Source organism: Schistocerca piceifrons, chromosome 1 (genome assembly GCF_021461385.2).
Source record: "Schistocerca piceifrons isolate TAMUIC-IGC-003096 chromosome 1, iqSchPice1.1, whole genome shotgun sequence".
Classification (NCBI taxonomy): domain Eukaryota; kingdom Metazoa; phylum Arthropoda; class Insecta; order Orthoptera; family Acrididae; genus Schistocerca; species Schistocerca piceifrons.
Window position 1 is genome coordinate 389,336,058 of NC_060138.1, and position 13,285 is coordinate 389,349,342.

Sequence of the window (13,285 nt, forward strand, 5' to 3'; positions counted from 1 at the left end):
TAAGACACATTCATGTACTGAATTCCTTTTGGTTTCCCCCTCAAAGAAAATTATTGTATTTGGAACTTGTCAAATAAGTCAAAAGTTTGTCTGCTCTTGACTGAGTAAGTACAAGGTGATAAAGAGGCTTTGCAAAAGATCAAGTTACTAAATGTTCTCAACAATTTAAGGTGTGGTGACTCCCAAATTCAGTGCCTCACATCAAATGTTCGAGCCAATTGTTAATTTACATGAGGAACTGACACTGTCCTCTAAGGTTTTGTGAAACAACTATTAGCTGAATATGTTTAGTGCTGTACATGAGTTACTCAAGTTCTCAGAAACGGACAGTATGCCACATCACCTAGCACTCTTCCACTTTTAGTACAAACCAAGCATAAATTACCAGAATTTTCAATTTACTTTTTAGACATAAATCCAAAATATTTTAAACAGCAGCCATGGATGTATTCTATCTGCAGGGCACCTTTGTATAGCTGGAACAAGGCTGGTGCCTATTCTGAGAGACTGCATTTTTTCAGATATGGATGTATTCTATCTGCAGGGCACCTTTGTATAGCTGGAACAAGGCTGGTGCCTATTCTGAGAGACTGCATTTTTTCAGATATGAAATACTTAGCTGATTTTTCGGAACCTATTTTGGTGAAAAAATTTGATTTTTGCGTACCTTACAACCTGATACATTCACTTGATAAATAGCTAGATTTATTTTCTTATTCATATTGCCTTGCATCAAGTAAACCATTGTGCAAAATTTTAAAGATTTTTGCACAGGTACAAATGCACTGTGTTAACTTCTTGTATGGTCGATTTTAGCTCATACATCGCGGAGAATGAATTATCAATGAGATATCGAAATTTTATTTATAATTCAGTACAAATAAATATCTTATTTCATTCTTGAGTCAATGGGTTTTATATTCAAAGGACAACCATACATGTGTCCATTCCAGCCTGCACATCGCATAACAATCATATCACAAGCTGTTCAGGATATCGAAACAATGTTTTACGAAGTAATTCATCTGCAGCAGTGAGGGGTCAGCAGCTCATGATGCATACAGACGTCCACAGTGCTGTAGGAAAACCCAAGTGGAATTTGCACAAATGTCCACAGAAGCTTGGTAACGGCATGGTAGGAATTTTATACATGTCTACAGCAGTGAATGAATTATGTGCATCTGACGCCGACACTTATCCATTTACATACAATGACAGCGGCAGATAAAGCAAAAGTCAGTAATCCTTTCACTTCCCTTCCTGAACTATTACCTTCATGCAATGGTTCTCATTTGAAAAAAATTAAAGTTATTGGGCACCAACCACTTGAAAGCTAATAAAAAGACCTGAAGGACAGGAACAATAAGAGACATGTATTATTTAGGATAAAGTTTTTATTTTAGTACAAATTTGTAGAGACCAACATCAGGCATCAAAAGTTCCTGTAAATAACAAACAGCACAGTATTAGTTAATGCAACAAACCCAAATTTACACATAGGTAATTAATGGGCTTAAATCAACACTTACTTTGCAAGAATGCCATCCTTTTTTGCAAGCCTTGCTATACAATCATCAGACTCCCCCTATAAAGAAAGTAAATTACTTTGAAAACTGAAAAAGCAGGATGAAACAATTACATATGGACCAAACCAAAATTGAAAAGCTAAGATCAGTTACAAAAGGTTAAACTGGCAACACAAAAGCATATCAGTTACCACTTGTGGATATGGTGTTAAACTGGGATCATTATCATCAAGTAACCAGTTTTTTGGCACAACAGAAAACCTTGTGAAAGTACTTATGATGGTTACATATTTTATTGGAAAGATCGTTCAATGAAAATACTTTTTCATCAATACAAATAATGGTATATTCGTCTTTTCAGCTTACAGATACAGGCAACAGTTTGAGTAAGTCTTGTCTCTTAGAGGTAATAAAGCCAGCAACACAATATTCTTTAATTTATAAAGGCATATAATTAAACTGCGATATTCATACTGGTTCATTCATCAATCAACTGCCTAATATCATCCTGGTATTTCAGAAACAACATGCAGCACAAAGCAAGCTAGTACAGTGATAAGATTATAGATTTGTATACTGGTAGGCAGTTCCCAATCCCATTTGGCCAACCACACTAAGTTTTCTGTGGTTTTCAACAGCCAGGACAGTTCGTTTGAAAAGAATGTAGCCAACCTGCTTCCCTATTTGATTTTGTGCCCCACCTTGTATGAACACATTGCCAAAGGGACATTACACCATGACTTCCTTTCTTCTTACTATTCATTAGTTTAAAATAACACACCATGTAAAAAGCCAATTACTATACAGTTCCAGTGCAGATAGCTGATGTAGGTAGCCACTTATGTTCAGTTGTTAGAATAGGGCCATTTCATGCCAAGTAGTTAATTTGAAAAAAATTCCTGCTTGACCAGCATGGATTCTGCTCAAATTTTGTATGACCATTCATACATGCCCAATGAACATCAGTAAAGATTTACTTTCACCAATTTAATACTTGTAGAGAAGTACTGTTTTTATTTATTTTTTGACCCCATAGTGCAGCTATGAACAATGCAGCCATGGGTTTTTGGATACTTTGGAACAAATCTCCAGCTGTATTTTCTTGAAAGAAACAAACCTAGACATTTTTGTACGACTTTCTGCACTCTCTCAAACCGAACCACAAAAAGATTTTCTGAGCAATTTGCATATGGATAATCTGAAGCAAAATCAGCTGAAAAACACTTTAAAAAATGGAGATAGTTATAAGCCTCCAGAAGCAACTGTGCAGTATATCTGAAACTTTGCATTTAATAACTTACCAATGTAAGGCCGTAGAATATAAAATTTCACTCTCCTGCTGCATTCCTGTAGCTGACAAATCGAGAGCAAAGTTTAAAATTTTTCTAAAAATGGCAATGGCAATTTTTGGCCCACTTTTACAAAGAAAGTGTCCTTTGGAAATTCTTTTAAAACATTTTCATTATAAAGGCCATGTTCCAAATCACCTAAAAAAATACATTAAGTTTTGAAGTGGGAGCACGTAAGGCCGTGGCCCTAAAATAGAACGACAACATGGAGCTGCATTGAAAATGGGCCCATATTCCGAAGATACTCCTTTCCACTATCTTTTATTATGTTCTTCAACTGCTTAATACTCACTGGGAAAGATAATATCTTAAGTTCTAATCACCAGGAAATGAGCTTGAGCCATTAACTGCAAGTCAGTCTTTTTTGTTTGTTTTTCTTTCAGACATCTATATAGCATTCAGCTCTACAACTTTTTTTTTTAAAAACAATGAAATTATTTGAGGAGTCCAATAAAAAAGTTTCCTCTTTTTGGGGCTAATAATTTGAGATGTGTTCCAGATGTCATTCTACAGTAAATAAATGAAACCTAGCAAAATTTCAAGAAGCTTGAAGTAAACACAAGATTAGGAGCTTTGGCCTTTCACACTTTAGAAATCATCAGCTTGGAATCCTGCGTAAAGAAATCCTTTTCAGATTTGGAACATGTGGCGGATGTTACATGATTATCAGGTGTGGCCCGGAAGTCAATCAGGATGCTGGTTTTCTCACTTTAAAAGCAACCTGCAGTGGTTAAGCCATCATTATGGATCATACCACCACATTCCTAAAATTTTTTTGTGTGTACACAAGTGTTCCATATTAACCGCAAACTATGCTAACACACAGTACCATATACCTTAAACCAGAATTAAACTAGACATCGATAGTATTGCACAATAAAGAGACATAATAATTTCTTACAACATGAATCAATTTTAAAAGTGTCAGGAAGACTGCTGTGAACTTCGCCAAGATTCACACATGACAGTTGTGCAAGACCTGCAGCTGTTTATACGACGTGTGTTGCAGCTATTATGCTGCAAGTTTTCTACCATTGTCTCAAACATACTGGTAATGTGCAGTTAAATTGTGAAATTTATAATCAGTTTACAGTTTCATTCTTTGGTTGTAGCAGAAAAACACGAGTCAGAATGAATCATGACAAAAGACACCTATTTTTTGAAATTTTTCTAGTTGTGAATGGTGGGCTCCATGTTGTTCCCAAGTCATGCAGCAGCCGTAAGCCATAAAATTACCAAATATGCAGCAACCAGTCGCAAAATCATGTTTTATTTATTCACTTTTGCAAATCTATTTCAACTGAATAACACAAAGTGTTTGACCTCTGCTTAAGACAGTATTACTACTCAGGGAACATATTGGTTGAAAGCACTGATGATGGCTGTTGTTCAGTTGAAATCGATTTGCAAAAGTGAATAAATAAAACATGATTTTGCAACTGCTTGCTGCATATTTGGTAATTTTAAGTTTTCCTAGTTGTTCAGACTATCTCATTTCCTAGTTATCAAAACTTTTGGTATTACTGTCCCCAAAGAAAACTAAACAGCTGTAGATCATAAAAGATGTCAGATTTGTGGCCAGTGGAATATGGGTATATTTGTCATTTTAAGACCTTAATTGCAAAACGAAATAGTTTTTTTGGTGTTTAGAACAGGGTCTATCCAATAAAAGCAGATTAAACGAGTTTGCAGAAAACACTTTTTGTGAAAGTGGTGAAAAATAGCCATTTTTTTTAGAATAACCAACATTACCCACAATTTTTACATTATTGGAAAGCAGTAGGAGAATGAAATTACACATTGTAAGACCTAGTAGTGATAAGTTGTTACACACAAGGTTTCAAGTGTAGCCTGCAATTAATTCAAGGCATATAGAAAGCTTAACTTCAATTTTTTTTGAGTGACTTTACTTCAAGTTATCCATACTCAAATCGCTCAGGAAACCTTTAGTTATTACGCTATACAAGATTACCTTGTTTTGTTTCTTTCAAGAAAATATTACCAGAGATATTACACCTTAAAGTTGCCAAAAACTCTCAGGTGCATTGCCTATAGCTGTGCCAGGGTGTTGTATGACTATATCCCCGGAAGTATTGAATTAATGATCATGAAACTTTACTTATGTTCAGTGGTGGCTACTGTGTAAGATCTCATGAACACCATAACTTTTGAAATCTTGTGGACTTATTGGTTACTTTCCATGTAACATAGATACAGCAGCCTGAAATGTACGGCACTTAAATCCACCATGCTGTGTTACACTGCTGCTCCTCGACACCCCATAAAACTAAGGATCAAGGCCACACACACACATTCAGTATGCACCTTTTAAGGAGCTTTTGCACAAGTGCAGCTGGCATGACAGGTAATTGCCTTATGGGTCAAATACATACAGATTTAATAAGTAACATTAACAGTTCATGTTGTGCACAGCTAGACCTTACCACTGAACTACAAGTTTATGACAGAGGAACTAGGTGGTAGTATTATCTCCATTTTCTTAGCATAAATCCTGCTAGATGATAGAACAATCCTCAGATATACCAATTCACACAGTATAGGATGTCAGTGTATGTTATAGCCATACAGAGTAAAACACCAAAACTTATTTTGTGGGTTTCGGAATGTGTTAGAATATATTAAGTTTTGGATTTTATCATGTACTTACCCCATGATTTCTGAATAATTAATAAAAGGATAAAACCTTTCCCTGAAACACAATGATAAGAATATGCTTTTGGCATTGGAAATGGTTGTAATTGAAAAAACTCTTAGCATGACCAAGACTTTTCACAACTGTAAAAACAAGCACATGGTTTTTCTTTAGGAACTGACCATGTCAGTCATGCTGCAGTACAGTTTTCTATTTAATATGTACCAGCAGTGCACTGTAATGTGTATTACCATTAACTTTTACGTGTACTATATGGAAGGACAGGACATTTCATTAGAGGAAAGTATGCCGTTTTCCTGATTTAAAAAATGAGACTTGGTGAGTAATAGTACTTTAATAATACAGTGTTAAATTTAGCCTGATGAAACAGCATTGCAAAAACTCTTACATTTTCTCTTTCTTGGCCTGAACTGTACTTGATTATGCACATAACAAGAAAATTCCTCAAAAACAATTCTTTACTTTGTGAGAGAAGTTATACATATTATTATTACCATTACTGATAGTTGCTGCAGTTGCATAAACTTGTTCAAATCACGTTATACAGAAGATGCTATTTCACACTTTTAAGTTCATCTGAATACAAAAATTTGTAAACATCCACAATGTATTTTCACAAGCTGCCACTGTGCTCATTGGAGACACTTCACCTGTTCATACAAAATTTAATAAAAATCAGTGATGGTCACACAGGAGCCTCTAGACCACTTGGCATCGAATGACCCAGTAACCATTTGTATTTGCATGTCCCACACCTCATCAGTCCAGTAAATCTGAAACATTATGTTATTCCCTATGGAATGCCTTTGAAAAAGCTATAAATGCCCTCAGAAGACTCACACTTGCGCTCAGAAAAATATTTGTTTAACAAAGCATTTGCTGAAACTGGAAATGCCACATATCACACAACACCCCTACCACACCAGTACCCCTCCAAATTTAAGCAGGTGATCCTCCTAAAATATGGGAGTTATTCCTGCTGAACCCTTCAAAAGTGCACTAAGAAAAATAGTTTCATACCTGAAATGAAAAACATCAGAACTTATGGCGTTACAGAAGTGTTCGAATCCAGCTGTCTGGTCTGACCTATGATATCAGTATGGCAGACATGACTATTCTCAGCATTTTCAATATGTCGTCTACGACGTCACTACATACATTTAGCAACAACCACAAAAATACATATATTTATATATAAGACAGTAACATCACTCTTCAAAAATAAAACGAAACTAATGGCAAAACCACAAGAAAATCATGGAGAGTGGGGTTCAGGGTGAATACAAGCTAAAAAATCACCACAATCCCAAAACACACAAAACAACGAAAAAATTTAACATATTCCACTACACCAACAAACTCCACAGGAATCCGACACTTTCCTTGACCTACACAGCTGAACCGCAACTGTCAATACCATGGAAACAACGCCTACAACTGTGAAAACTACAATCTGCCATTTCCATTGACCATTATACGACAACCACATCTGACGATACCGAAATATCAATGCCTATAACTAAAACTACGATAATTGGAATCGGACATTTCCATTGACCTACACAGGTCAACCACAGCCGATGATACCAAGACACCAACACCCACAAGCACTACAAAAATTAGAATCAGGCATTTCCCCTCACCTATAAAACCCAACAACAACAAAAAAATACCAAAACCCAAAAATCAAACATCCCTACATAAATTAAAACCACCAACAAATTCCGGCATTGCAAACTCTTATCAGCCACCCCAAATAGACACACACACACACACACACACACACACACACACACAAGAAATACCCAAACAATAAACCTCCCTAACCACCCACAACTTACCAAACACAAACCATCCACCCCCCCCCCCCCCCCCCAAAAAAAACAAACTGCCAACAAATACAAACCAACCTGAAAATAAACGAAAATTAATCACATCTTACAAATCAACAACTGCAGCAAAAAGGTCCTCTACAATATAAAACATTCCCCTTCCCCCTGCCCACAACCCAACCACCTAAATCTACAACCCCCCTCCAACCTTCACATACCAAACCCCTCAACCAACCACACTCAGCCTGCACATCTTACCCACAGGGAAAAATAACACCTCCAAGGACACTTTTCTGCCAGCAATACTCATATAAATGAGATTGCAGGTTAGAAGGGTGCCTCTTCTCCCCCCTCCAATTGGCTGATTTGAACCCCCCCCCCCCCCCCCCCGAAAAACTCCTCTATTGTGATAATGTGTTTCATAATTTTTAAACTCTAAACTATGGCTCACAGCTAAATGATCAAAACCACTCTTCCCCAAAACCCAGTAAGAAGAAAAAGCATCTGAAACAGCATTCTCCCCCCCCCTCTCCTCAATATATTCTTTAATCAACTCCACCAATTCTCTCTTAGTAGAGCTACCCAAAACCCCGAAAATACAGCATACCCACCCCCATGAAATAACAGCCCCCCCTAAACCAACCTGAGAACTACCTCTTCCCAAACTGTGACTCATTGATATCAACCAACACCCAACTTACCCCTATACTTAACATACTCAGAACACACATCCCTACAAAAAGAAAACAAGTCCAACAGTTCTCTCACTCCAATCTCATGTGCGGAAAAACTAATCAAGGACCTATAACAAAAACAGTACGTCAGCAAAACAATCTCTCTCACAGCCAAACTAGATTTATCAAACAGGTACCGCATCTAACGGCGCGCCAGACACTATCACGCTGATACCACCACACGTATGTCCCTGGTCCGAGATGCCGGTCCTCTGGTCAACTTCATGGTGTCGTGGCAAATACTACACTTCACAACCACAGCTATCAGTCCAAATAACTGGAGGAATTTAACAAGACAACTTGTCCTCCCCATCAACATAGCGCTGTTATATTACATCATCATATCCATACAAAACAGAAGCCACACAATAAACATCTTACTGCCGAACAGCAAACCAATAATACCTAACGAAATGCCAAACAACCAAAAAATTGACAAATCACTGAAAAAACTTCCAATTCTTAAGTTCCGAACTAGAAACACTGCCAACGACTTAACACATCCAACACCGAAGCTCAAATGACGATACAACACATTACACTCGGCAAACATTTTGGAAGGAGGTAGTATGGACCAAAACAAGAAAAAACTGTATTAAACAGAGGCCCTAAAATTCTTTCCTTAAAAGGTATGAGCACTCGTTCAATAGAAGAAATATGTTGCACAGTAGTGAAGATTAATAAGTGCCTAAACCTATTAACGTAGTATTTTTGAACCCATGTTAACTGGATGTTTTGCTTCAAATAATCATTCCTGTCAAATGCCCAGGGATTCCCTTTATACAGAACATCACTGAACTTATTAGTTTTACAAAACAAACTACTATCGACACAAGAAAGGAAGTCGGTGCAGCTGGTAGGTATGTCAACTGGCACTGATGTTACTGCCTACACTTCCTCTGTACAAAAATCCACTGCAAAAATATTATTTCACCTTTCAGCACACTCTCCTACTGGAGCACCATAGCCTACGTGTAGAATTGGCACCAAGTAGTTATACGGCCTTTTAGGTTAATGTCAACCAATTTCCAGGCAAACCGTAATGGACACCTATAGTTAAGTACTTCATGAACACCTTCACTCACAGCAGCACATAAGGTTGCACAACTTTAGTGCGACTAACAGCACAAACTGGACAATGGAGACACCAAGTGCACTAAAACATCAATGTGGCATTTAACATGCAGTGTGTGGAGGGTGAAATTCAGACTGCAGGTAGCCCTGTGATATTTGCAGGGTTTTTTGTATCACAATTTGGTGCCCGTCAATCATGTCACCACAAACATAAACAGGATGTTATTCCAACACTCAAAGGACTGTGTGTTGTCCTCTCTGCTACATATTCATGAGGATGCTATGCACATTTCCAGCTCCCAAGGTAGCAATAACTATGTTTACAAAGCTGCAGAGATACAGTCCTTGTTTGACAAACACTCAAGCACCTCGTATCATACCTTGACTCACCCACTAAATCACTTCATCTTAAACCCTCAAAATTTCAGACTGCTCGTAACAGAGTGAAATGCACGAATCAATATCCCAAAAGTTTAGGTATGTTACCGGATCTAATCAATGAGTGGCTTCAGCTGAATGTGGCACACCTAGAGAAATTTTTGGATTATCTCACTGAACTGAGGCCATTATAAAGGCTAAAGGCTGTCTTACACATTACTAGCATTACATCTCTTAAGGCAACTTGTTGTACAGCATACAGATAAACTCTAGTGTCCGGTTCATTCATCTGCACTGAGTAATGTCATACATACGGCAAAGACGTTATGTATAGGCAATCTATGAAAGCAACTGATCCTGCTTGTGAACAAACAAAAGTAGCATACGATAAATTTAGAATCATACTGACACAGTTATTTACTTAGTCATGAATTATATCAAAACGAGCCGAATATAACGAAAATAATTAAGAACAAGAATTAAAAACAAATTTCCCAGTATATATAGTAAGAAGTAATTTCATAATTTATGTGACTAGAAAAGCACAGAGAACCTTTACATTCCATTACAGCAAAGCAAATGGTGAAGTCGTACTGCTATAAAATTGTGCTAATTTTATATTAATTATTGAATTGAATGAGAGAAGTGCAGGAAAGTGGGAGTTTTGGGCAGGGAGAAACTAAAATGTATCCGAAAACTGGAAAGATTAAATGAATGATAGCAAATACGAAACAGTAGCAGAAAATATGGAGAACCTGACACTAAATTCTAAAAGAAAAGCCAGTTCATGATAAAAAAAAACCATTATATATAGGTCAATTCTAGTTACCAATTCCAACATTAATTACTCGTTTGCAGTAGTTCAGTGAGCAATTACAAATTTAGAAATCTTATAAGCCTACATTTTACTGCACACATGCTGAAAAAATGATGGCTAGAATCGTTAACTAGAATTTATCTATATGGGAAGCCACTTCTATTTACTGATCCAACCTTTGGATGGTTCATAATTCTGGGCATTTTTGCAGAAAATCTGTGGACTACGTATTTGTAAGATTGTAGGATTTCTGTATTTTTTACTGATCTCAGAACTACTACGAAAAACTAATAAATTATGTAGGCTTTCTTTTTCATGGTAATGAAGATGGTAATACCATATGTGGAATTCCTGTAACACTTTAGACAACACACTTGTTGTTAGAACGATCTAAATAGCGAATCCTGGAATGGTTCGACTCTGTACCATAACCAGAATTATTCTAGGCCTATATAGATCAATTCCGGATGGCGATTCCAATATTTGTCAGACACTACTGTTCGTCAGTTTTAGTTATTTGTTAACTCGTCCAGTTAGATTTATAATCAGTATTAAAAGTTAAGCCTATTCACAATATGACTTCACTACGCGCTGTACTGGATTTACAGGTTCATTGTACTTTTCTTACTCGCATAAATTGCGATAATTTATTACAGACATGTATACTTCTCTTTTTCCTTTCTTATTTGTTTCCGTTACCTTTAACTCTTGTCGGTACAATTGGGGGCTAAGTAATTGATCACTTCAACTGTAAGTGTAACTTTATCGTGCGCTACATCCGTTTACGAGTATGACCAGCTGCTTTCAAAGCGTTTCGGACGTCATTGCTCAAAGCTGACGATTGGAATCGGACGCTAGAATTGACCCCAGCATACCACTGAACTCAATAATACAAATGAAGGAATGTTACAGCTTAACAACGTATCAACAAAGTCATTAAACACAATTCAAAAGCTTGGATCACGCGAAGGAATTAGACGTGTCCTTTCCAAAGGCATCTATCATTTACCTCATGTGATTTATAGAAAATATTCAAACTGAACTCTGAGGTCCTGATAAAATTATCTCAGGTGAGACTATCAAAAAGCAATATAATAGCGAGAATTTCATAGGTGCGATTGGGAGGGGGTTCCATGATGTGAAGTAAATAGTCCTATAATTTAATGTAACAAATCAACAACCGTTCTCAGTGTAACTTAGATGCATGAAACGAAAGGGACGGAACTCCCATACAAACAATTTCTTCAACAAGCTAATTCCTAAATTAAAATTAGCTTGGGTTGTCACTGACAGATCTAAAATAAATCTGTCTGCTCACTCACCATTCTTCGTATGGCACCACATATTGCGTACATTTTTGTAGTGTCCGTCATACGTCCCGTAGCTGGATCTACATCAGCAATATTAATCTGTATAGACGCATGATCCTTTGCGTGAATGATGCGGTTGCTGGCGGAACTGCACAAAATGTACGAAAACAATTGCATAACAAAGAAAATACTCAGTAACTCTGCAAATTCCATATGGCTGAATTGTTATTTAGCTTGCAACATAACTAATCAAATACAGGATTTGAACACACTATCCTGCTGAAAACCACGTGGTAATATTACCATTTCCGAGGGCGATACAAGTCGACAAACTCCCCTGCGTCGTTTTCCATAACTACGGTTGGTTGAATCAGTTATTTACCTGAAAAGAAAAACTTTTTGTATCACTACCTTTCAAATTAAGTACCAAAAGTCGCCAACAAATGACCACAATTTGCAAACGAAACTAAACATACCACACACTCCTTCCACCAAGCAACAGCCAAAGAACAACGGACTTGAAATAAAGAGACTCCAAAGCACACGCGCGACATCAAAGATATCGAGCACCATATCCAAAATTCGTACTATCTATGAAATCTGAGTTCCAGTATTTTTAATTACTTATTTGACATTGCTTATACTGAATGAAGGCCATTACGTTGGCCATCACGCCAATTAACTCGCTTAGCATAATACCACACGGTGAAAGTCAGTTTATGAGAACTATCCGTCAGTAGTTGATTTGTGACGGTGCTACCGACAACTCTGATGACACAAGCACTAACATTACATTTCAAGACGCCTAATATAAAGAAAAGCACAACAGGAAGACTACAGTACCGGCGCCTCTTTTTTTACAACTGAAGCATTACGATTTGTGATACAACTTAATAACATCGCAAGTGACTAAAATTCGGTTAGCTATCATACTGTATCAATATCTGTGGACTGAGCACTCAGATGCGTAGAACGAAAATTCTGTCCGCAACACTCCCCTACATATCAAGTCACGTGATATTCGGACAGTGCATTTTAGCCCGTAGAGCGTTTAGCGAGGGTTGAGTACATTCTAATCAGCTACATATGTATCACCTTTAGAAATACTGTGAACCTTTGTACACACGTTTTACAATTTGATAGCAGGTACTGAAGCTGACTTACAGATGTGAAGAGCAATGGTGTTGTGCTTTTGTGCCAATGTATCATAGCTCAGATTCCTCTTTATTTACGGTTTTTCGGTAACGGGATAAGAAGCGACTGCCGACAGTATTCTTTTTACGTTTTCTATTGCACTTACTCATACTGTTGAACCACTGTTCTAAAGTCCGCGTCATGTTCGAAGGCGGCCCAATTTTCAGCCGTCCTGCGCATCCCCCTCCACTAGCCACTGGCAGCCAATAATATTCATTCTCTTTCCGAGCGGTTAGCAGCGAGTTACAGCTAGACAGCGAGAATCTCGCTCCTACATGCTGCACTGTTGCCGTACTTCGCGACACCCAAATTACTCATACAACTGTCACTTTTTGGATTTTCTTTCTTGTAGCAGTGTAGGTATGAATGTGTATCTGTAGGTTTTGTTTCTGAGGGT

The 13,285-nt window shown here is 37.3% G+C and overlaps 1 protein-coding gene across 1 annotated transcript; it reads right to left on the minus strand.

Annotated features, from left to right (window-relative positions):
* Positions 1–1,376: 1,376 nt before the first annotated feature.
* LOC124805349 (40S ribosomal protein S21) lies at positions 1,377–12,250 on the minus strand. Its single transcript, XM_047265882.1, has 5 exons — positions 12,171–12,250; positions 11,998–12,076; positions 11,707–11,842; positions 1,530–1,585; positions 1,377–1,442 (listed from the first exon to the last, which is right to left on the minus strand). Exons 2-5 carry the CDS (start codon positions 12,045–12,047, stop codon positions 1,433–1,435), a joined length of 252 nt encoding a protein of 83 aa, XP_047121838.1. The 5' UTR covers positions 12,048–12,076; positions 12,171–12,250; the 3' UTR covers positions 1,377–1,432.
* Between the last annotated feature and the right edge of the window lie 1,035 nt (positions 12,251–13,285).

Coding starts and splice junctions, on each gene's coding strand:
- LOC124805349 (XM_047265882.1), bottom strand. CDS start 12,047: ATGGAAAACGACGCAGGGGAGTTTGTCGACTTGTATCGCCCTCGGAAA. Junction 11,843..11,997: donor TTGTATCGCCCTCGGAAATG/GTAATATTACCA, acceptor CATTTTGTGCAG/TTCCGCCAGCAACCGCATCA. Junction 1,586..11,706: donor GTGGTGCCATACGAAGAATG/GTGAGTGAGCAG, acceptor CTTTCTTTATAG/GGGGAGTCTGATGATTGTAT.